Source organism: Pan paniscus, chromosome 19, assembly GCF_029289425.2.
Source record: "Pan paniscus chromosome 19, NHGRI_mPanPan1-v2.0_pri, whole genome shotgun sequence".
Classification (NCBI taxonomy): Eukaryota; Metazoa; Chordata; class Mammalia; order Primates; family Hominidae; genus Pan; species Pan paniscus.
The window spans coordinates 53,006,262-53,029,936 of record NC_073268.2 but is presented as its reverse complement, the minus strand read 5'-3'; the positions used below and the strand labels follow the sequence as shown (position 1 = coordinate 53,029,936).

General features: G+C 59.4%; 2 protein-coding genes across 11 annotated transcripts in view; one reads left to right on the top strand and one right to left on the bottom strand.

The window, feature by feature from the left end:
- LLGL1 (LLGL scribble cell polarity complex component 1) overlaps positions 1-8,609 on the top strand; it is a 19,253-nt gene extending 10,644 nt beyond the window's left edge. For 2 of the 6 annotated variants that reach the window (XM_063599191.1, XM_063599192.1), the window contains exons 12-22: positions 362-515; positions 590-694; positions 1,222-1,514; positions 1,808-1,955; positions 2,197-2,350; positions 4,322-4,617; positions 5,192-5,456; positions 5,626-5,740; positions 5,907-6,019; positions 6,249-6,369; positions 7,644-8,609. In XM_063599191.1, the coding sequence (XP_063455261.1) occupies positions 362-515; positions 590-694; positions 1,222-1,514; positions 1,808-1,955; positions 2,197-2,350; positions 4,322-4,617; positions 5,192-5,456; positions 5,626-5,740; positions 5,907-6,019; positions 6,249-6,369; positions 7,644-7,785 (1,906 nt within the window). In that variant the 3' untranslated portion in view covers positions 7,786-8,609. Of the gene's footprint in view, positions 1-361; positions 516-589; positions 695-1,221; positions 1,515-1,807; positions 1,956-2,196; positions 2,351-4,321; positions 4,618-5,191; positions 5,457-5,625; positions 5,741-5,906; positions 6,020-6,248; positions 6,370-6,483; positions 6,564-7,643 lie in introns of all 6 variants that reach the window. The other 4 variants (XM_055101794.2, XM_034942292.3, XM_063599194.1 and 1 more) reach the window with 4 other exon arrangements.
- Positions 8,570-23,519, bottom strand: FLII (FLII actin remodeling protein). Of its 5 annotated transcripts, none has more exons than XM_034942286.3 (30): positions 22,362-23,519; positions 20,643-20,753; positions 20,260-20,331; positions 18,917-18,997; positions 18,503-18,588; positions 18,255-18,416; positions 17,813-17,916; positions 17,278-17,453; positions 17,035-17,192; positions 16,211-16,295; positions 15,738-15,885; positions 15,419-15,552; positions 15,004-15,216; positions 14,577-14,756; positions 13,069-13,151; positions 12,870-12,944; positions 12,543-12,626; positions 12,293-12,464; positions 11,672-11,776; positions 11,400-11,591; positions 10,912-11,100; positions 10,662-10,801; positions 10,340-10,577; positions 10,054-10,208; positions 9,908-9,968; positions 9,680-9,808; positions 9,482-9,588; positions 9,293-9,398; positions 9,092-9,157; positions 8,570-9,010 (listed from the first exon to the last, which is right to left on the bottom strand). In XM_034942286.3, exons 1-30 carry the CDS (start codon positions 22,422-22,424, stop codon positions 8,876-8,878), a joined length of 3,810 nt encoding a protein of 1,269 aa, XP_034798177.1. In that variant the 5' UTR covers positions 22,425-23,519; the 3' UTR covers positions 8,570-8,875. The 5 variants fall into 5 exon arrangements, 4 of the variants coding, with proteins under 4 accessions (XP_034798177.1, XP_034798176.1, XP_054957765.1 ...); XM_034942285.3 differs by having other exon boundaries at positions 15,419-15,555; positions 22,362-22,519; XM_055101790.2 differs by lacking the exon at positions 18,255-18,416 and having other exon boundaries at positions 15,419-15,555; positions 22,362-22,519.
- Positions 23,520-23,675: the final 156 nt, after the last annotated feature.

Below are 23,675 nucleotides of genomic sequence, written 5' to 3'. Positions count from 1 at the left end.
TCTGTGACTGACTGCCTTACTCTTGATCACCTCTGATGGCTGCTCCAGTGCAGGCAGAACCCCCAAAGTCCTCTGTTCTCTACATGTCCCCCTTTGCCATCTCCTGTTAATCAGGGTGGCCATTTCCACCTTGTTTGGTTTAAAGGCCCCAGGTGCATATGGTGCATGTGGCCTGGCCTATAACAGGTGCACAGTGTACCTGTGCTGTATACAGTAGGTGCCTATTGTTTTTTGTAACAGTAGGATTCCGGTCAGTGTTTGGCACGTGCAGTAGGTGCTTAGTGGTCATCAGATGAGTGAATGGAGGGGCGTGCAGGCCTCCCAGGAACTCGGGTAGCCCTGACATCTGCCCTCCCTGCAGCCATGAGGACGGCACCGTGAGGTTCTGGGATGCCTCGGGTGTGGCGCTGCGGCCGCTCTATAAGCTGAGCACAGCTGGCCTCTTCCAGACAGACTGTGAGCACGCTGACAGCCTGGCCCAGGCTGCCGAGGACGACTGGCCACCCTTCCGCAAGGTGGGCCCCTCCCCTGGCCCTGATGAGCTGGTCCTGACCCCGCCTGGACTCATTACTCCTTCCCATCCCTCTAGGTGGGCTGCTTCGATCCCTACAGTGACGATCCCCGGCTTGGCGTGCAGAAGGTTGCTCTCTGCAAGTATACAGCCCAGATGGTGGTGGCTGGCACTGCAGGCCAGGTAGGGCTGGGTGTCCCCTGGGTTGGAGATGTCAGGGAGGGCTTTCTGGAAGAGATGAGCTGGAGGGTCTGGTGGAAAGGGAGATGGACTGGCACAGGCAAAAGCCAAGGTGGGAATAGGGCTCTGGGGTGAGGACAGATGGGAAGTGGGCCTGTCGCTGGGGGAACCACAGTGTTGAGGGGAGGGAACTCATGTCAGTGCTGTGCTCCGGCACTCACACGACATACAGGAGGTGCTCAATGTGTCCTTATTGCTAAATGGGAGATAGAGGCTCAGGGTAAGGGTGGACACTTTGCCCTCAGAGGGCGGGGACTAGTGTGTCTTGGTCACCACTGGGTTCCTTGTGCTCAGCCAGGGCCTTGGTATACAGTAGGCATTCAGTGAGTGCTTGTTTAGCTGATGAACTGAAGACAGTCCTAGAACCACCTTGGTGGTGGCTGGGGCTGCTTCAGAGGCTCCAGGCTGAGTGGGGCCCAGGGCGGCCCCTCCCCTGCGCTGATGCTCCCCCTGCCTGGCTGTGGGCTCAGGTGCTGGTACTGGAGCTTAGTGATGTGCCGGTGGAGCAGGCGGTCAGCGTGGCCATCATAGACCTCCTCCAGGACCGCGAGGGCTTCACGTGGAAGGGCCACGAGCGGCTGAGCCCACGCACGGGGCCGCTGCCCTGGCCTGCTGGCTTCCAGCCCCGTGTCCTGGTGCAGTGCCTGCCGCCAGCTGCTGTAACCGCTGTCACACTCCACACCGAGTGGAGCCTCGTGGCTTTTGGCACCAGTCATGGCTTTGGCCTCTTCGACTACCAGCGCAAGAGCCCTGTGCTGGCCAGGTGTGTGGGGTGGGGCCGGCTGGGCAGTTGGAGCCCCCAGCGAGATGGGGTCTGGGCTTCCGTTTCCACCTCTAGTGTTTGGTGTGGCAAAGGCCACTAACCTCCATTGCCCTATAAGAAATAACCTGGCAGCTCCAAGAAGGACATTCTCAGCACCACCTGCAGCTGGGTCCATAGGACTGTGCCAGAGGGGCTGTGACTCCCTGACCTGGGTGCCTCCACAGGCCAGCAGGAGTGTGGCGGCTGCCCCAGGAGGCTGCTCTATAGCACGACTGGACCCTGTCTTCCCCCAGGTGCACTCTTCACCCCAATGACTCCCTGGCCATGGAGGGTCCGCTCTCCCGGGTGAAGTCTCTCAAGAAGTCACTGCGCCAGTCTTTCCGGCGCATTCGCAAGAGTCGTGTCTCTGGCAAGAAGCGGGCTGCTAATGCCAGCAGCAAGGTGAGCTGGGGTGGGCTGCACAGGAGCTGTGCCTGTGTCCTGTGCCTTGGCCTGGCTCTGGCCTGGGACCCCTGGGGCCTGCTTAGCTCAGTGCTCCTCCCTCGGCAGCCCCTGGGCCCTCCAGAGGGATGGGTGAACTAAGCTGGGTGGTAGAGGAATGGTAACAGAACGTAGGGCGCAAAGCAGGATGCAAGCCACTGGGGTGCTAGGGAGACAGTGTTCAGGAGCCCCCGCCCGGCAGTTGCAGGAAGCCAATGCACAGCTGGCTGAGCAGGCCTGCCCCCACGACGTGGAGATGACGCCCGTGCAGCGCCGCATTGAGCCCCGCTCTGCCGATGACTCCTTGTCGGGTGTCGTGCGTTGCCTATACTTCGCCGACACATTCCTTCGAGATGGTAAGGCAGGGGCAGGGGCAGGGACAGGGCAAGGGTTGAGGGGGCTGGCCTCAATTGGCCACCTGGGAGATGGGTGGTGGCAGGGGAGGTGGTGGGACTGCACCTTCCAGGAGGTGGCTGGGCACGGTGGCTCAAGCCTGTGAGTGATCCCAGCACTTTGGGAGGCCGAGGTGGGCGGATCACCTGAGGTCAGGAGTTTGAGACCCGCCAGGCCAACATGGTGAAACCTCGTCTCTACTAAAAATACAAAAATTAGCCAGGTGTGGTGGCGGGCGCCTGTAATCCCAGCTACTTGGGAGGCTGAGGCAGGAGAATTGCTTGAATGTGGGAGGCGGAGGTTGCAGTGAGCCGAGATCGTACCACTGCACTCCAGCCTGTGCAACAGAGTGAGACCTTCTCAGAAAAAAACGCTTACCATCCAGCTTTCCCAGGGGGACTGCTGGGTCACCCCCATTCTCTCTGGGGGAGCTGGATGGTAAAGGATTTTTGAGTGAGCTGGGTGGGCCTCTCAGATCTGAGCCAGGAGAAGGGAGGTTGAGGCCTGGTGGATGACGGTGAGGGGCACCAGCCAGTGCCCAGGCCCTGAGCCGGGCATGTGTGTGGGCAGCTGCCCAGCCACTTGGCTGGAGTGGAGCAGGTGAGGGTCGAGGTGTGTGGCTCAGGGAGATACTGCTGCTGGCCAGAGGCTGAGGACCTGGCTTTGATTCTCAGTGGCCTGGGAGCCCTGGGAAGGTCCTGGATTTGTTGATTGAGTCACTGATTGATTTTGAACTTGTACAATGGGAGAGTTTCAAACATACACAAAAATAGAGAGGTGCAAAGTTGTCCCACATACCTCACATGCCTGCCACCAGCCATGTGCCCCTGCAGAGTCTGCCCCCCTCCTCCCCATTCTTTGCGGGTTTTTTTTGCCGGGGTATTTTAAACGAAAACCCAGATACAAGTACTTCAGCATGTTCCTGACAGATGTCACTGACAGCCACTGCTCACATCATGCCCTGTAGAACCAATGTGAATTCCTGAGTGTCATCTGCTTGGTCTACGAGCTCAGCTTTCTGATGCCATTTATTTGTCGAGGGTCTTTGTGCAGTGGATTTTCCCACTGTCTGGATGTGGCGGGTGCAGCTGGGGGTGGGGGGGTTCTTTGACTTTTTGTTTTTTTTGACTACAAAGACCTAGAAGAGGAGAGCCTGGGGTTTTTAACTTGTTCCACTGGCCCGAGAAGGCCGATGGGTTCATGTTCATGGCCGGCTGGGGTTCCTGTTGGGCATGTTTTGAGTTGTGCAGACACTTAATGCCTCAGGATCCATCGGGTCATCAGGGAGCAGGTGCCAAGTCTGCTCTTGCTTCTGCTGGGCTGGGTTCCGATTCTCCACTAAAGCTTGTCACCCAGAGGTTCAGTTCACACAGGCAGAGCAGGGTCGATGGATGGTCGTCCTAGGTGTCCCCAGGCTTGGCGGCTTCCTCTGGCTGCCACGTAGGGAGCACACCGAAGACAGTGGGGGTGAAGCAGGGCTAAGACAAGGCACACCTGTCGACAGGACTAGCAAGGGGACGCAGGGGTGGAGAGAGGAGTCGGGGTCTTGTGGGGCTTGGGGCCTGAGTGATGCTAGGATGGAGCTGCGTTTACTGAGATAGGGGCTGAGGGTGCAGTGGGATGGGGCTGGAGGTCTGGTTTGGGTGCCCATCAGCATTCTGTGCAGATGCGCTACAACTGTTCGGGCCTCTGCAGGAGGGCTGCATCCTGGGCTCCGACTGCAGTCAGCAGCATAGAGCTGGGGTCTCAGGCCTCGAGGCTGGAGGTCACTAGGGAGGCATGGGGCAGAAGGGAATCAGCCCTGCGTCCCAGGGTGTCATAGTTAGGAAGCAGGGGTACAAGAGAGGCAGGGAGGGACCTGCAGTCTGTGGGAAGACCCCAGGGGAGATGCCTGGCCCACAGGGAGCACCCTCCTACGCGCTCGTTTTCTGCAGGGGCCCACCACGGGCCCACCATGTGGGCTGGCACCAACTCAGGCTCTGTGTTCGCCTATGCACTGGAGGTGCCGGCAGCAGCAGTGGGTGGTGAGAAGCGGCCTGAGCAAGCGGTGGAGGCCGTGCTGGGCAAGGAGGTGCAGCTGATGCACCGGGCGCCTGTGGTGGCCATTGCCGTGTTGGACGGGCGTGGCCGCCCACTGCCCGAGCCCTACGAGGCCTCACGGGACCTGGCGCAGGCACCTGACATGCAGGGTGGTCACGCTGTGCTCATCGCATCTGAGGAGCAGTTCAAGGTGAGCCACTGTGGGCTGTGGGGGACTCTGGGGGACTCCCCTCCAGGCCCCAACCTCATGGACACCATTGGACCCTCAAGAAACCCTTCCTGCCTGTATCCCCCACTGTTGGGACCCTAATTCCCTTGCACCCCAGAAAACACTCCCAGCCAGCAGAGAACTCCTATCCAAGAACCCTGATGCCCCCTCAGCCTGCTGAGTTCCCCTGGGAGGGCAGGAATCTAGTCCTATCTCACTGTGCCACACAAGGCTCCTGTACTGGGCCCAGACCCCTGAGCCCAGTCCCCAGGGGCTCTGCCTCGAAAGAACTCGAGGTTTGATGGGGATACCAGCTGCATAACCTTGGCACTCTGTGATTGATTTTGTCACAGATCGAGAGAGGGCCTGGGAGGTTTCTGGAGTACAGTGCGAAGTCTGGAGTTTAGTGGGGCAGCCAGGTGTACAGGCACGGGAGGCCACGCAGCATGCAGCTGGGCTTTGTGGTGGGGGCTGTTGGGTCAGCAGCCACGAGGGTGAGGGGCCCTGGGGATGAGGACAGGGCCAGGCTTTGTGCTCACCAGCCACCTGCTGTCAGGTGTTCACACTGCCCAAGGTGAGCGCGAAGACCAAGTTCAAGCTGACGGCCCATGAGGGCTGTCGTGTGCGCAAGGTGGCACTGGCCACGTTTGCCAGTGTGGCCTGCGAGGACTATGCTGAGACCTGCCTGGCCTGCCTCACCAACCTGGGTGACGTCCACGTCTTCTCGGTGCCTGGCCTGCGGCCCCAGGTGCACTATTCCTGCATCCGGAAGGAGGACATCAGCGGCATCGCTTCGTGCGTCTTTACGCGCCATGGCCAGGGTGAGGCGGGGCAGAGGCCGAGGAGGCCTTCCTCAGGCGAGCGAACTGAGTGGGACCAGTACTGCTTGGGAGCAGGAAGGGCACTCCGGGTGGGCACAGGCCCAGGCCACGGAGGAGCTGTGGTTGGTGGTATCTTCTAACTGCACTCCTCATTCTTCTGCCCACCCAGGCTTTTACCTGATATCCCCATCAGAATTTGAACGCTTCTCCCTAAGTGCCCGGAACATCACAGAGCCGCTCTGCTCTCTGGACATTAACTGGCCCCGCGATGCCACCCAGGCCAGGTGTGTGGAGGGGCAGCTCCTAGCCTGGGGGACCTGTGCCCAGGGCCAGGTCTCATCCCACCCCCAAGATCTGCCTTCCCTGGGCTCAGGAGTGGGAGGGCAAGGATCTAGCGTGCCAGCCTCAAGTCATCCACCTATGGTCCCCATCATGGCCCCATCTCTGCAGTTACAGGATCCGAGAGTCACCCAAGCTGAGCCAGGCTAACGGGACCCCAAGCATCCTGCTGGCCCCACAGAGCCTTGATGGAAGCCCTGATCCAGCCCACAGCAAGGGACCTGGTGAGGGGGGCATGAAAGGGGTCCAGACCCTGGCCCCACGGTGCCCTGGGGGAGGGAGTCGGGACTCACATAGCTCAGGGATCGGGCAGGCTTCTGTAGGAGATGGGTGGTTGTGTGCTCACTGGTGCCACCCCTCACCATGGGCTGCCTTATGGGTCTGTGTCCCTAGGCCCCCAGGTGCAGAGGGTGCTAAGGGTCCTGGTAGGGGCTGATGACTTGCTCCCTGCAGACACCCCGGAGCCACCCGAGGCTGCACTCTCACCCATGTCCATCGACTCAGCCACCAGTGCTGACACCACGCTGGACACGACAGGGGACGTCACAGTGGAAGATGTGAAGGATTTCCTGGGGTGAGGCTGGTGGGCAGGTCCACAGGGGGGGCTGCCCTGTCCCCTAGGCCTCCGTCCCCAGGGCTGCCAGGGGCTCCCCCGCCGCCACCCCTGAGCACCATCCCCATCTCGCAGCTCCTCTGAGGAGTCAGAGAAGAACCTGAGGAACCTGGCAGAAGACGAGGCCCACGCCTGTGCCATCCTGATCAAATGAGGTGCTGCAGGGGTGGGGCCCTGGTCCTCACCACTGGCGATGTCCACCCCCTTCAGCCCGTCTGGGTACCATTTGGCCCTGGTCTTCTACCTGAGACCCTGGCAGGCCCATGTGATGGCACTCTCTGAAACCTGGCTGCCTTCCATGGAGTGCCTCAATTGGGGACTTCTGGGGCTCACACAGACACCAGTGTCATGGTTGGGTATTAGAAAAGCAGGGCCAGCCCCTCAGCCCTTGCATGTGACAGGTGGTGGTTAGGACAAGACCAGATTTGTTTTGTTTTGTTTTGTTTTTGAGACGGAGTCTTGCTCTGTCGCCCAGGCTGGAGTGCAGTGGCGTGATCTTGGCTCACTGCAACCTCTGCCTCCTGGGTTCATGCCATTCTCCTGCCTCAGCCTCCTGAGCAGCTGGGACTACAGGCGCCCGCCACCACACCCAGCTAATTTTTTGTGTTTTTAGTAGAGACGGGGTTTCACTGTGTTAGCCAGGATGGTCTCGATCTCCTGACCTCATGATCCACCCGCCTCGGCCTCCCTAAGTCCTGGGATTACAGGCGTGAGCCACTGCACCCGGCCAACAAGACCAGATTAAACCACTTAGAGGTGGCAGTAGTTTGGGGCTTGGGAGCTGGTTTGGCCAGCCTGTTTCATAGATGAGATCACTGAGGTGCACGAGGTCAGGTCTCATCGGTTGGGCCCAGCAAGTGGCTGACTTACCCCTGCCTGAGTCTGTGGATCCTCACCTAGATGTGGGGCCCATAGATCTGCCCAGCGCATTTGCTGCCTCATGTTCCCAGGCACCTGACTACTGTAGGCCATAGCCTCACCCTGCACAGGACATGGACACCTCCCAGCTCTTTGTCTGGTGCCTCTCCCTGGCCTCAGTGGGGCATATGTGGCCTGGCGCTTGGATACCCATCTGGAGACTCAGCAAGCCCATCTCAGGCAGTCACTGAAGGGCCATGCCTGCCCTTCAGAGGAGACAGTGGCAGCACCTGTGTGGTCTGGCCGCTGTGGCAATCCATCTGCCCTCTTTTGCCCTCCCTCACCTTCTGCTGATACCTCTTCTCTCCCTCTTCCAGGAAGGCCAGAACTATCCCGACCTCCACCTGCCCTGCTCGGAGCTGGAGTGCTGGATCCCTGGCACCTGCCTGGCCCCTTAACATAGAACCACGCCTGCTAACCTGTAGGCTCCACTGGGACCTGCTGTCCTGTCCCGCCTGACCCTGGGCCCTGGAGCAGCACCAGCCCCAGGGTGTGGGCCTGGGACCTGGGCCAGAACTGAGCCCTCCTGCAGGCATTTGGCTGCCCTGGGGGCCCGCTGCCTAGGGAAGAGGACAGGTGGGGCCCAGCACCTGTGCCACCTCCCCCACCTGCACACACCATCCTTCCCCCTCACTTTGCAGAGTATTTTTCCTTTTTTTTTTTTTTTTTTTTAAAGACGGAGTCTTGCTCTGTCGCCCAGGCTGGAGTGCAGTGGCCCCATCTCTGCTCACTGCAAGCCCCGCCTTCTGGGTTCACGCCATTCTTCTGCCTCAGCCTCCCAAGTAGCTGGGACTACAGGCGCCCGCCACCACGCCCAGCTAATTTTTTCTGTATTTTTAGTAGAGAGGGGGTTTCACCATGTTAGCCAGGATGGTCTCGATCTCCTGACCTCGTGATCCGCCCACCTCGGCCTCCCAAAGTGCTGGGATTACAGGCGTGAGCCACCATGCCCAGCCCTGCAAAGAGTATTTTTCTAGCGCCTGGGCTGGACAGTTGTTTCTAAAAGTAAACTATTTTGGTACCTGCTTCTGGGCCAGTCCCCAGCCTGTCATGAGTGTGTGTGTGCGGGCATGGATGTGACTGGGAGCTCTGCTGGGCACCCACAACTGGGGCCTAGTCAGCTGTGTGTGTCCGGGGGGGTGGGGGGGGGGGGTCAAGGTGAGTTTCCCTGTAGATTGTACCTTGGGGTTTTTTTTCTGTCGTTTTGTTAAAATTAGCGCCATTTTAATATTAAAAATACTGATTTTTAATATTGAAAATAAAAGCATTTAATATCTCTTAAAGGGCATCCACATCTGCTTTATCCCTGGCGGAAGAGTGAGGGGGCTTCACACGTGCACTCACACTGTGGAGAGAGTTGGATTTCCCAGACCCCTGAGGGCACCTGTCAGTCGGGGTCATCCCCATTGGTGCTGCTTGAGGCTACTGGGGACTGTGGCACTGGACGTGGCTGGAGCAGGTGGTGTCACCTGAGTACATTCTTTGCTAGCAGACAGTGGATGAGGCCCCTTCCTCTTCCTCACCAAGCCTGGGGCTGTGCCAGCCTGTCTTAGGCCAGGGCCTTGCAGAAGGCGCTCCAGGCATGGAAGCAGCGGGTAAAGGCGTGCTGCTCATTGCCCTTGCGGACCAGGCGCAGCCGGCGCGGCCGCTCATGTTCCTTGGACCGCATGTGCTGGATATATACCTGGCAAGGGGACAGCGAGCCTCGGGTGATGACCCTGCCCTGCCCACAGGCCCACCTCGGCCCTCCCTCCACCCAGATTACCTGGCAGGCCTTCAGGCTCAGCTTGATCTCCACCTGGCTAGTCTGGGTCCCCACCCACATGTAGACCTGTGGGGGCAGCAGGGGAGATACGGTTGCATGGGTGCCTGGGAACAGCCCCTTGCTCCTGGCCCGAGAATTCCCATTTGTAAGTAAGTCTATGGGCGCCTCCTTGGATGGGCAGGGCTAGTGGCAACATCACACCTCTTGGCCATTGTCTAGCAACATGATGTCATCATCTGCCAGGTCATCTTGGCAAAAGTCGGAGCATTTCTCAGTCACTGCAAAGTAGCCCTTCTCATTGGAGCACCTGGGAATCAAGGGTCAAGGTGAGGCCAGAGGTCATAAGCAGCAGTGCCAGGACTGAGGGGAGGGTCAGGGCCCTGGCCTCACCGGAAGAGCCGTGTGTGTTTCATGTACTCGGCATCGTCATCATAGGGCTTCTGTGCCCCAATGCCTACCCAGAAGAAGTTCTCAGGCTCCTCGCCTTCGTTGATAACCTGCGGGAAAGGCCAGTCCAGCCCAGGGCCCCTGCCTGCCCTGGCTCCTCTGTGTGTGCCCGCCTGCCCGCCTGCCCACCCGCCTCCTGACCTGCTTGCTGTAGGAGGTGTCAAACATGGTGTTCAGGATGTCTTCTGCCAACTTGGCTTCGTCAGGGTCTGATGCCCGGCCCACCCAGGCATACACGATGCCCTGGTTGTCCTCACTCTCAAAGGGAACCTGGGGAGTGTGCAGGGGTGGGGGTATTCGCAGCTGACTCAGCCCCCAAACACCCCACCCCTTGGTCCACGGAGTCCTGGCTCACACCCACAACCCCACCTTGAGGATGAAGCAGAACTCGGAGTTGAGGAGGCTGGAGTCGGTGTTGATCTGGATGCACCTGTGGAAGGGATGGGGCATCAGCAAGGAGTCAGGCCTGGCTCCCTGACGCCTGCTCGTCACTGCGTCCTCCCCCAGCCAGGCACCGGGTGCAGAGGGCGCTGCCGTTGGTGCGGATCTGGTAGAGGCTGGGCTGTTGGGCGCCCTGGACTGCCTTCCTCTTGCCCCGGTGGATGATGAACTTCCTCTTGAAATGGGACAGGAACTTGGGGTTCTCCTGCTGCTGCGTCATGCGTACCACCTGGGGATGTGGAAGTGTTAGGGGCAGCTCCCTGGACCCCTACCTGCCCCTCGGGAGCCTAACCTTCGCTGGGTCTGGGCCCCACCACACCCCTCCGCCTGGCCTCGGGCTCGCGGGGCTGCCAGGCACACCTCCAGCTTCCCAGGGAAGAGGCTCTCGAACTTCTTTTGCAGGCTGAAGGTGAAGGTGAGCCAGCCCATATTGGAGGCTTCACGGCCCTGCCAGAAGTACACGATGCACTGGAAGTCCTCCTCTGGCTGCTTCTCCTCTGCCTCAGCGGTTGCTTCCTCGCCTTCTTTGCCCTCGGCCTTCTCCTCCTCCTTGTCTTCCTTCTTTTCCTCCTCCTCGTACTCCACGGGCACCCAGTACCTGCCGGGTTGGAAGGTTGTGAGCAGGGGCTCGAGCCCCCAGCACCAGGGGAGGGACTTGGGGAAGGGAGTGCTGAGGTGGCACCTGCAGAGGAAGACGTAGCAGTCCCGCGTGTAGAAGTGGCCAAACTCCTCTTCCGGCAGCCGCGCAAACTTCTTGCCCTCCAGCACGAAACCCTCCATGCCGTCTAGGTCTTCGTTCCACTCCTCCATCAGCTGCTCCGCCTGCAGGTGGCAGGGACCCGCCCCGCGGCAGGTCTGAGCGCGCTCTGCGCATAGGCCCCGCCCTCGGCCTGCCCTCCCCCACCCCGCCCCGGTCCCGGCCCTGCCCCCACCTCGGCCAGCGACATGGGCGGCTGCCGCGGCAGGAAAAGCGCAGTGAGGTCAGCCTTCATCTGGTCTTTCTTCTCGGCGTCGCGTTTCACCTTCCCGGAGAGACCCGGGCTCTGCAGCACGGCCTCCGCGTTGCGTGTGTAGTCCACCGTCAACACATCGTCCCAATTCTTGAACTTGGCCTTGAACACCTGCCAGGGAGGCCATCAACTAACCATGAGGGGTGCGGCATGATTAGAGTTGGAGGAAGTAGCCTGAGGCTTGAGGCGGGACCCAAGGGAGATCTAGGGCGGGGCTTGGGAGGCGGGGCCTCGGACACGGAGGTAGGAATAGGAGGGGCAGCTTGCAGAGGGGGCGGGGCCTGGGCAGAGTCAGCAAAGAGGAGGTGGGTTTGGGCCCAGCTCTGTAGGGAGGTAGTGAAGCCACAGGGGTCAGGGCATGTCAGGGTGCGAAGGATCCTGGGGAGGGGCCTCCGAAGCTGCAAGCGCACCTGCGCCTCGGTGCCCTCGAGGCTGCGGCTGACCGTGGCATGGCGTGGCCGGTGCAGCATCCCGCACAGCTCCTGACCCAGCTTGAGGGCGGCAGCGCGCACCAGGCGCGGGGACTTGCGGCCGAGCCAGATGAACACGTCGGACCAACAGTCCAGAATGTACACGCAGCGCGTGTCCAGCAGACTCTGCAGCTGCGGACCGGGAGTCTGGAGGTCAAAGCCCAGCCAACGGGGAGGGATCCGGCCCCGCGCCCTCCTCCTGCATCTCTTACCAGCCGCATTCTTGGCATCAGCCCCACCTTGGGACGCTGCTTATGTTCCACGGAGAGCTTGTAGTTGATCTGTGGCAGCTCCAGGTAGCCCAAGCCCAGGCCCACCTGGCAGGAAGGATGAGCATGGCAGGGAAGGGATCTGGAGACAGGAACCTCACCCACACAGCCCTCTGCTCTGGAACCAGCCCTGCCCTGCAGCGTGGCTCAATGACTGCTTCTGTTTCCCCCTCCCCTTCAAGGTCTTTTTAGGGATATCCTTTCAGAAGGGCTTTTAAATGGAGTTTTCCCTGCCCGCCCTCTCCAGGCCCTTCATGCCATTTCTAATTAACTTGTCCCTTTCCTGTTCACAAGAATCTAGATAATTGAGCCAAGGTTCTCAGCCCTGGCACTAGGTGCTTCTGTCTCCCCTACGGCCCCACCATCCTGGAAAGACTCCGTCAGGCTACTTCTCAAAAGCAGCCTCCAGACCTTTGCTCATACTGTTCCTTGTCCAGAAGGTGGCACCCTCTCCCCACCAAAGTCGAGATGGAGCCCAAAGCCAACTACATCGGTGTGTAGTCCATTCCCCCAGTCGGTGGGTGAACTTGGGAGGCCAAGGTGGGCCTCAGCAGCAGGGCTCACCTTGTACAGCTTGGGCTGCGGCGGCCAGAAGTCATCAGGCACGTGCTTCTTGATCTCAGAGGGCTCCCCACCCAGTGCCTCCCAGAACTCTGGGAGCTCCTGGCCCTGCACCAGCAGTGTGATCTCGGCCTTCCCTTTCCGCTCATTCTTGTTAATTTTCTCTGCAAAGAGCCTGAGAGCAGGATGCAAAGTCATCAGCGAGGCTCACACCCCTTTCCTTCACACAAAAGACCCCACGGTGTCCTCGTACCTGGCCTTGGTGGTGCTGCTCAGTGTGGCCTGGGCCCCCCGCCATACGTAGATGTCTAGCCCTCGGTCCAGCAGGAAAACAAACCTGGACAAGAAGGGGCAGGAAGGAGCTGTGATGGTGCATGGGGCAATGGGCACCCCATGCTCCTGACCCCACCAAAAAAAATCCCTCACTATGGGGTTTCTGGGTAAGCCCCAGGGACCCCCCGCCAAGCTCGTGGGCGGGAATTGCTAGAGGGCCTCCTCTTCTAAGAGGCCCACACCTGCCCGCACTGGTGGGGAGGAGGCTGAGGATGAAGCACCCCCACCTCACATTGTTGGGGCTCACCTTGGGTCCAGAGAGGTCCCCTTGAGGGGCACAGGCTCCAACTTGATGTTCTTTTTCCCATACACACGATACATCCTGGGCGCAGGGCAAGAGTGGCTCAGTGTAGGCACCAAGGGCCTAACTTAGCCCCAACACCCTCCCCTCCACCCCTTGCCAGCAGACTCCAGGTCCATACCCCCCACTGCCCACACACCCTCACCTGGTGACATAGTGCGTGTCTTCCACAGTGTAGAAGCCACTGGCTGTTCCACCCTCAATGTAGGAGATGTCGTTGTCAAACACCTGTGCGTGTGAGGGTGTGGTTCTTCATCACTGAGCTGCCCCCTCCCCCACCAACCACTGCCCCTCAGGTGGGGGTACAGAGTTGCATACAGGTGAATTGAGTGCTACAAATCTATGATGCCTGTAATCCCAGCACTTCAGGAGTCTGAGGTGGGTGGATCACCTGAGGTCAGGAGTTGGAGACCAGCCTGACCAACATGGAGAAACCCTGTCTCTACTAAAAATACATAAATTAGCCAGGCGTGGTGGTGCATGCCTGTAATCCCAGCTACTCGGGAGGCTGAGGCAGGAGAATTGTTTGAACCTGGGAGGCGGAGGTTGCAGTGAGCTGAGATTGTGCCATTGTACTCCAGCCTGGGCAACAACAGCAAAACTCTGTCTTCAAACAAACAAACAAACAACAACAACAAAAAAAAACAGATCTGGCTGGGCACGGTGGCTCATGCCTGTAATCTTAGTACTTTGGGAGGCCAAGGCGGGTGGATCACCTAAGGTCAGGAGTTCGAGACCAGCCTGGCCAACATGGCAAAACCCCATCACTACTAAAAAAATACAAAAATTAGCTAGGCGTGGTGGCACATGCCTGTAATCCCAGCTACTTGGGAGGCTGAGGCAGGAGAATCGCTTGAACCCTGGGGGCGGAGGTTGCAGTGAGCCAAGATTGTGCCACTGCACTCCAGCCTGGGCAACAAAGCGAGAGTCTGTCTAAAATAAAACATACACATCTGTGTCTATAAACATACACACATCAGGGTGTTGGGATGTATGAAAAATATGGACACGTTCACCCACGTTTGTAAAGATGCCAGCAGCGTGTTTAGATGCACGCATATCAGGGTACACAAACAAGTGGGTTCATGGAAGAGTGGAAACCTGGATGAATGTGGGTAAAAAAAACTCGGAGCGGGTGGGGTGTGTGCATAAACTCCACATGTGTGTACATGCGAACATATGTCTAGGTGTAACCAGCTGGCGGCTAACACTGCTCAGTAATTTATTCAAGACTGGACTCTGGTCCTGCCCTTGGCCCCACCTCCTTGGCATCCAGGTGTGTCCTCGCCTCCTAATAACAGGTTTTGGCCCTACCTCCTCACTGCTCTTGGCAACACCCCTTCCACCCTACTCTCAGCTCCCCTGTGTCAGCCCACTGGTCTAGCTCCCATGCCCAGCCTGTACCCTTATCCTTGCCCGGCTGAATTCTGCCCTGCGTTCCAGAACTCTCCTTTGCTGACCCAGGCTTTGGCCACCTTAGACCTCACCCTGCGGTCTGCCTTAGGTCTCGCACAGTATCGTTGATCCACCCCCTTTAACCCCAGCTCCCTGCCTGCCCACCTGTTCTGCCTACCTGCCTTGGGCCCACTGCCCCTGCACCAGAGTTCCCTGGGAACCCCACTCTGCCCACCCCCAATTTTAACGGGCTGGCACCTGCAGGAACTCCTCGCTCTCATCGCCCATCTCCTCCCGGACAGTGCGGCACTCGGCACCCAGGTAGTTGCGCAAGTTGACAGCGTGGATGGCAGAGCAAGCTTTCTTGTCGAGTGTGGCCTCCCCGCCAATCCAGTAGTAGATCTCCCAGTTGAGGGAGCCGCTGTCATCCAGAAAGGTCTGGAAGCCAAGGCACCGGCCACATCAGCTTTCATCCTGGCCTTCCGGCCACCCCGGAGACGCCACTCTGAACAGCACAGGCTTCCCAGCCCCAGGGGCTTTGTACTGCCCCTGTGCCTGGACCACCTCCTGCAGCCTGCCCACCTCCCACCTGGCCTCCCTGAACAAAACTCTGGAGTTGGGGACTGAGCCATCTTAGAGGAAGGTACTGGGCCACATGGCCCCTAACAGCATGCCCAGCCCTCACCTTGAGCACAATGTAGCAGTCAGCCTCGTAGAACTTGCCGTGGAAGGCTTCCTCCACCAGCACAGGCACGAAGTTCTCTATCTGCCAGATGGTCAGTCCGGGCAGCTGGCCCACGTCCTCCGTGAAGAACTCGGAGTAGTCAAGGCGGGGCTTCTCCAGGCCCTGGTCCCAACGCCGCACCTTCCCGCTGGGGGCCCGGGCATCTGCGCTCTCCTGGGGGCAGAGTCACAGAGCACGGCTTGACTCTGTGAAGCCACTCAGGCCAGTCTTTACTTGCTACCCACACCTTAGGGCCTTTGCACAGCTGTTCTTTCTGCCCAGCACCCCCCGTCCCTCTTGGCCAGGGTCAAGGCCAGGGTCGGCCTTCAGCGGAAGCTAAGGCTCCCTGCCTTGTCCCAGCCCTGGCCTGGCTCACCTCCTGCTTTTTGTTCTTCTCCTGGGCAACATCTGACATGCCCTTCAGCACCTGCTTGGCCTGGTCATCTTGGGCTGAATCCTTGCGCCTCCGCAGTCGCATCTTGCGAGCCATAGGGTCCTTGGGCCCACTCCCTGCTTAGCGGAGGGGCAAACAGCTGAGCCCTCACTGGGCCTGCTGCCCCCTTGGGCATGCGACCAACCAGGGGCCAACTCCACCCACCAGGGTCCAGAAAGCTGTATGCCACCCAATTTACAGATGTGTCATTTGAGGCCTGGAGAGGAGCCCCCGTTCCCAGGCCAGACCTTTCCCCACTCACCAGCTGCAGCCGCAGCCACGGTAGCAGGAGAGGCACCCGCTAGCCGCAGCTGGTTCTGCAGTGAGAAGTCGATGTTGTACCACTCAGCAGCACGGTCTGCGGGCTTGGGTGGCATGACCAGGTTGGGGTTCTCCCGCACATCCAGGACCTGCCCCATAGGGTGAGCAGAGCCGGCACTGAGCCTGGGTCCCACCTCCCAGACACACCAATCCAGTTTCTTGCTCTTGTCTGCAGCCGCCAGGGCTGAGAGGTCAGGGAACTGGGTTCTCCTCCCACCCACCTCTGGGGCTGGCTGGGGGCTTAAATGAGACTGTGGAATGTACTCTGGATGCAGGGAGGTGGGGCCCACCTTCTCCCCACGGGCACCCTGGCACTGGCCACCTCCCTCAGGAGGCCTCTGCTGGGTCCCCCTTGCTCCAGGGCACACCCCTTGCTTGTCTCTCTTGAGCCCTCTCAAACCCAGCATGCCTGACCTCGATCTCCGTCAGGAAATGGATGGCTTCTGGGAGGGTCACCAGGTGGTTCTTGTTCAGGACAAGTTTCCTCAGCTTTGGGCACCTGTGAAGACAGGGCCAGCCAGGGCCTCAGGCAGGTGACAGACAAGGGGAAGTGGGCAAGAAAACCCCTAGTCCTGGGGAGGGGAGGCAGGTAGGGTCAGAGGAACTGGCGGGGGTCTCCATTCTCTGCCTGAAGGACTTCTCAGAGCCAAGAGACCATGTTATGGGCACTGTGATCTCCAGAAGGGGAGGAAAGCAACGCTGCGTTCCCACGTCATGTGGCCTTGTCCCTAACAGTGCCCCCCGAAGGGTGCTCTCAGGGGCTCAAGTTGGGAATGGCTGGCATGGGACTGTGGTCTTCATCCACAAAGGTGAGTTAACTGGGCCGGGCGTGGTGGCTCACACCTGTAATCCCAGCACTTTGGGAGGCTGATCATTTGAGGACAGGCATTCAAGACCAGCCTGGCCAACATGGTGAGACCCCATCTCTACTAAAAATACAAAAAGAGCCGGGCGTGGTAGCACACGCCTATAATCCCAGCTACTCAGGAGGCTGAGGCAGGAGATTCGCTTGAACCTGGGAGACAGAGGCTGCAGTCAGCCGAGATTGCACCACTACATTCCAGCCCAGGCGACAGAGCGAGACTCTGTCTCAAAAACAAAAAAGAAAAGAAAAGAAAAGGTGAATTAACCCATCTTCATTTTGTCTGACTTGCACAGACCACAGGGTGGGCTCTGACTACGATCCTGGGGTTCTCTGTGCTGCAAGTGCCCCTGCTAGCCCCAGCCCTGCCCAGCACCTGCAGAGACTTTCAGGGACCAGCTCCAGGTTGTTGTTGGCAGCCATGAACTCTTCCAGGTTGGTGAGCTTGCCAATGCCTGAGGGCAGCCCGTCAAAGTCCAGCTTGTTGGAATTCAGGTACAGCTTCTTCAGCTTGCTCAGCTTGCAAATGGCTGACTGGAGGGGGAACGGGCAGGGGTGGGAGGTCAGGGCCAGGCTCACGGCCTTCCTCCCATCCCCCTACTGAGGGCCTCAGACGCACGGGCAGTGAGGTGAGCTGATTTCGGGACAGGTTCAGAGTTTCCACGTGCACCCACTGGTCTATGCACAGGGACAGCTCCGTGATCTGGTTGCTGCTGAGGTTGAGGCGGCGCAGGCTGGGGAGGGTGTACAGACACTCGGGCACCCGCGTCAGGTCATTGCAGGACAGGTCCACGTCTGGGGTGCAGGGTGGGGTGCATCAGCTGGGGCCCATACACCAGGTGCCAGGGCAGCCAGCCCTAGTGTGAACCCCAGCTCTGCCACCTCTGAGCTGTGTGGCTTAGGCAAGTGACAACTGCTGTGCACCCAAGTTTCTCCATTTGGACAAACTCCCTCACATGGGGGTTGCGGGGGAGTTTTCTAGGCATAAAGTCAGTGTTAAGGCATCATCATAATCGCAAAAGTCACTGTAACATAACTCCAGCCTTTTCCCTCTGGGCATTGGTCCGAAGAGCAGGGTTCAACCCCTTCCACCCAAGGAAGCAAGAGGGCCCAGAGGGGGCCAGAGCTCAGAGGGGCTCCTGGGGCTGCCTGACCTGCGAGGTTGCTCAGACCCTCCAGGCTGGTGGGCAGGTTGCTCTGGGTGCGCTGGGTGCTCCGCAGGTGCAGGGTCTGCAGGGCCGTCATCGCTGGGAGCTGCCTGCCAGGGTGACGTGAGTGGTCAGGGCCAGGGCCCACCTAGGGAGTGTTAAGGGTGGGGCTTGGCGGGGCAGGACCAAAAGCACAGGGCCCAGAGGGTAGGTGTGAGGTCACATCTGGTTGAAGGGACAAGCCGAAGGGTGGTTGCGGGGTGTGTAAGCGGGAAGACAGGACTGAGAGGTGGACATGATACTTAGGAGGTTGTACACTGAGGGGTGCTGCCTGCACAGAGGGATGGCTGGGCCTAAGGGAGAAGGGTTAGGGCCCTGGGAAGTGAAGGGGCCCGGCCAGACTCCTCAGGGTGGCTTCTGCAGGAGTGCGGTCCGAGGGGGCGCCCACCGGAGCTGTGCATGCAGCAGGGGGTTTCCATTGAGCACGAGCGTCTGCAGGTGCACCAGGCGGCGCATCTGCGGGGGCAGGCTCTCCAGGCGGTTCTCGCTGAGGTCCAGGTATAGTAGGTCAGTGAGGTTGATGAAGAGCTGGTTGGGGATGGTGTCGATGCTACGGGTGGGGAGCAGGAGCCACCTGAGTCAGCACCAGCCACCCCCCAGGGCCCACCTGCCCCCTGCCCCCCACTGGCCTGGCACCTGTTGTGGCTGAGGTTCAGCACCAGCATGTTCTTGGCGTTCTCCAGCTCCCGCGGGCACTCCGTCAGCTGGTTGTGGCTCAAGTCCTGGGTAGAAGGGGCAAGACCCAGGTCAGGGGAGTCTCCTCCCCACCAGGCGTCTGCCAAGCTTGGGGATCAGGCAGGGCACTGAGTTGGGTGTGGGGGTAGATGAGGGGGTTTCAGGGCCAAAGGGAGACAGCCAGGGACTTGGGAGGAAGAGTGCCTGGGTTAGGGATCTGACTCCAAAAGTGACCTCAGGCAAGGTATTATCCACTCCAAGACTCAGTTTTCCCATCTGCAAAATGGGATAACAATGGCCCCAGGGACTTTTATAGTGAGTGGGGATTGAATGGTCCGGCTAGCATAGGGGCCAGGTGAGTGGGTAGCCACTGACCAGGACTGAGAGATCATCTAGCTTGAAGATGTCATCGGGGACTCCGGAATTCTTCAGACTGTTGGCTCGGGCCACGATGGCCTGGGAATAAACCATAAGAGTCTATAATTCCTGGCTTCCACTCTCAGGAAGGAACAGAGTCTAGAGAGGGACACCTCCTCAGGCAGCTCACCAGAGGCCAGGCCTGAGGACTCTCTCACCTCTGGCCTTTGATCAAATAGCTCCCTCTCCTGGAGCGCTCTTCCTAGCCTCCCAGTGAGCTCCTATTCATGCCTCAAAGCCCAGCTCAAATGTGCCCCAGAGCCCCAGCACAGGGCCCTCAGGGAACCTTTTCTGTTCAAACCATTTCTCTTCTTCTTAATTCCAGAAGGTGAGACAGGGGTAAGGTCTGAGTCAGGGTTTTCAGAACAGAGGGAGAGAAGTGGACCACAGAGAAATCAGAATCTGGATGGAGAGGAAGTCTGCTTTCTCTCCCTAACTTAAGACTGACACCTCCTTACACCTTACAGACATGCAGAAAGCTTGAGCATGAGGGAACAGGGCCAGAGAATGGTGTCGTGACTCCAAGTGACAACGGGAGTCACCAGAGCTGCCCCGCCACTTCTCCAGTCTGAATGCCTGTGCGGCACCCTGCTGCTGCTTCACGGGGTCACTGCTGCCCCTCCCAACCACTGCACTTGCAGAGGAGGCCCAGAAGGTAGAAGCGATTTGTACAAAGTCACATCACCAGGAAGTGGCAAAGCCCAGCTTTGAACTCAGAGAATCCAAGTCAGAAGCTGTGCCCTAAACATCTCCAGGGCTCTGACTTCAGATGGGATGGCCCTCGTTGAGGCCTACAGGGTCTGGCCAAGGGCCTGATGTTCTGGGACGTTCAAGTCTTGGGTAGAAGGTACACGGTGCTCCCGGCCAAACCCCACTCAACACCAGCTCTACCACTGCCTGGCTCTGTGACCTGGGGCAAGTAATCTGCCTTGGTGGCCAAGTTTCTCTTCTGCAATATTAGTGGAGGGCTAGAGCATATGAAAAAATCCTAACAGAATAGTGGGAACATTGCTCAGCCAGTCTTGGCTATTATTACTGTAGTTATTGTCCATAACGGCTGGTAAGATTTTGGATTTCTTTACCTTTTTCCTGATGGAATTATCTGATCCACATGGGTTACTTTACACAGGGCACTGCTGTAACCTCTAATGAGAGGGCCCCTCTGTGACACCTGAGCCTCTGAGCCTGACACGGAGGTGGGCAGAAACGCTGGCCCAGCTTGGTGTCTAGCCCAGGCTTCACGTCCCTGACCGGACCTTGGCCCCAACCCCAAGCTCGGTGGCCTCCTGGCCAGCACTCACGCGCAGCGATGGCAGGCTGGACAGCTCCCCGTGAAGCGTGGTCAGGTTGTTGTGGCTCACAGACAAGTGTTCCTGGACCAGAATGGGGAGCACAGGCTCAGCAGGGTGGGTGGGGTGTCCAGAGTCCCTGCCTGCCTCCACAACTCTGCACCATCCAGGAAGGCCTCAGCCACACTGGCCCAACTACCCCTGCAGCTTCCCTCCCTCACTCACCCGGCCTCTTCTTGCACACCTCCCTGGACAGGGTGCCCACTCCCTTTCTTCCAGCTCTGCTCATAGCTGTCGGTGTTCCTCTCTCTGGAGAAGTTGTCTGCCTTCTCCACAGGCTCTGCCCACCTGGCTCATCCACAGGGACCCTCCCCTGCCTGCCCAAACCCCCTTACCAGCTTCTGCAGGGCGGCCAGCTCCTCGGGCAGGTAGCAGAGGCCAGTGCGGTTCAGCTTCAGCCACCGCAGGCTGGTCATGGCCTTGACATTCTCAGGGAAGTAGCCGCCCTGGGGGAAGGATGTCAAGGTGAAGCACAGAGCCCCTGCTCACCACCTTCTATGGCTCCTCCAGCCCATGGGAGCCTTTGGGGAGCCACAGAACCAATTCTCACCATCTGTGAGAACACAGACAAGTCATTTCATCATTGTGCCTCAATTTCTTCACCCATAGAATGGGACTTTTAAGCCCCCCCGTGACAAAAGTGTTGGCCTAAGATTTGTCTCTCCTACTGGATTCTGGGCCCCAGGAGGGCCAGGACAAAACTGGCTTGTTTCAGGTGAAAGCCCAGCATCCGGCTCTGTGGTTAGCTCGGCTCAAATTCCTTCACCTAGCATTCCACGCTCTGACTGGCTGCCTGGGGTGGGGGATCCCCCTTCCAAGCCTTTGCAAAGGCGCCACCTGTGCCCTCATCCTGCCATCAGCACACAGGCAACTCACCGCCAGGGTCAAACCCTTGCTTGCGGAGACCGTGGCTCCCCACCCTGCAGGGCAGGCCAGCATCACTGCACTCCCCTGGTGTGTGAACGCCCACCTCGGCACCTCCAGCCCTTGTGGCACCAAGTCTGGGGCAGTAGGTGCCTTCAGTGCCTGCGGCTGATATTCCTTTCCCCCTAGCGCCACATTCCCAGCTGGTGACTCGGACTCTCCCAGTTCAGCAAAGAGGAACAGGGACCCCAGGTTAGGGTGGTGGGGATGGGGTCAGGGAAAAGTGGTGTAGCCACTTGTACTTGGGGTCAAAGGTGTGTACACAGGCAGGTAAACGCAGGAAAAACCTGCCTCCTCGGCCCCAGTCCCAGACCAACAACCCAGGCCGACCCTGCCAGTCACCCACCCTGAAGGTGAGGCTGACCCTCCAGCCAGCTCTCCCTCCCTCTCTTTCTCTGCTTCCCCTTTGGTCAGGCAATGCCTGTCTCATTCTTGAGTCCTGGAACCACCCCGCCGCCCCACCCACTGGCTGCGGAGGGCTGGGCTCCGGTCCCTTTTCTCTCAGTCCAGCAGCTGCTCAGACAACTGCCACCCAGCACCTGGCACACCGGCCTGACACACTCTCCACACCAACAAATCTCACTATACTCCTTGCGTCCAAGGAGGAGACTTTTAAGCCCCTTCACCGGCTGAGAAAGCCTAGGCTCTGAGAGGGGAAGTGATCTGAGAGGCCCAGGATCACACAGGATGGCGGGTGGCGGTGGCGGCGAGAGGGCAGTGATGAGTCGGCTCCACACCCGCCCCTGGGCAGCCGGGCAGCCATCCCTGAGTCAGGGCCTGGCTTGGGCGTGTGACCTCAGAGGGGCGGGGAGGCTCGCCCGATCCCCAGGCCACCATCCAGCCTAGACCGAGAACACGGACGCGGGCTGGGGGCTCCCGGCCGGGCCCCCGGCGGGACTCCGAGTCCAAGCGTCCGTCCCCGGCCTGCCCAGCCTCGGTCTCCCCGTACAGGCACTGGGCGGAGGCCTCGGAGGTCCATTCCTGGCCAGGGGAGAGCCCCACCCCGCCCCGGCCGCAGTCCCTGGGACACGCAGGGCCTGGAGCCGAGCGGGACAGGAAGCGGAGGCCAAGCGGGCCGGGCGGAAGAGAAGGCCTGCAGGGAGGCCCGGCTCGCGCCCGGCCCGGCTCACCTTGAAGTCGTTGCCGCTGAGGTCCACGCCACGCACGAACGGCAGCACCCCGGTGGCCTCCATGGCGCCGCTCTCGCTGCCGGGCTGCGCCGGGCTAGGGAGCGCCGGGGCGAGGGCGCTGGGGGGAGCCGCGGGCTGGGCCAGCGCCGGCCCCGCCCCTTTAACCCGCCCGCGCCCGCCGCATTCCGCGGGGAAGTGTAGGCTTTAGGCCTCTTAGGGCCTCAGTTTCCCCGTCTGTTCGAAGACTGCGGAGGCATCAAGGAGTGCGGGCCCCCCCTGTGCTGGAGTTGGAGGCTTCCACGATCTCCAGGCTTAAGTCCCAGCGCCCCAGGGCAGGGGCCGTAACGGCCGCTGGTCGAGGCACCGTCACCTGCGCTGCTGCAGCACATGAAGCTGGCCCTGACCTCAGAGAGATTCTAAACCCCGGCCCCGGGGCGCAGAGGCCCAGGAAGTGCCTGTACTTGGCTGACCGGTGGTAGTGAGACACCTGGATCCTCGGGTCCTAGCTCTCCTGCTTCTGGACTTAGTTTCCTCATGTGTTGTTTTTGTTTTGTTGAGACAGGGTCTTCTTGCTCTGCTGCCCAGGCTGGAGTGCAGTGGTGTGATCATAGCTCACTGCAGCCTCGAACTCCTGGGCTCAGCCTCCCGACTACCTGGGATTATAGGCGCAGGCCACCACACCTGGCTAAATTTATTTATTTTATTTATTTTTTATTTTTTTTGAGACAGAGTCTCGCTCTGTCGCCCAGGCTGGAGTGCAGTGGCGCAGTCTCGGCTCACTGCAACCTCCGCCTCCCGGGTTCACGCCATTCTCCTGCCTCAGCCTCCCGGGTAGCTGGGACTACAGGCACCCGCCACTACGCCCGGCTAATTTTTTATTTTTTTATTTTTTTATTTTTTTTTGTATTTTTAGTAGAGACGGGGTTTCACCGTGTTAGCCAGGATGGTCTCGATCTCCTGACCTCGTGATCCAACCTCCTTGGCCTCCCAAAGTGCTGGGATTACAGGCGTGAGCCACTGCGCCCGGCCTTATTTATACTTTTTGTAGACACGGGGGGCTTGCTATGTTGCCCAGGCTGGTCTTGATCTCCTGGCCTCAAGTGATCCTCTGGTATCAGCTTCTCAGAGTGTTGGGATGACAGGCGTGAGCCACCGCGCCCTACCCAGTTTCCTCATTTGTAAAATACTTTCTAAGGTTGTCACCATAAGCAAATTAACAAAGAATGCACGTGTAGCTCGCAGCATACAGCAGGCGCTCAGTGAGTGGCAGGTTATTATTCCGTTTTGTTTTGTTTTGTGCGCCAGGTTATTATT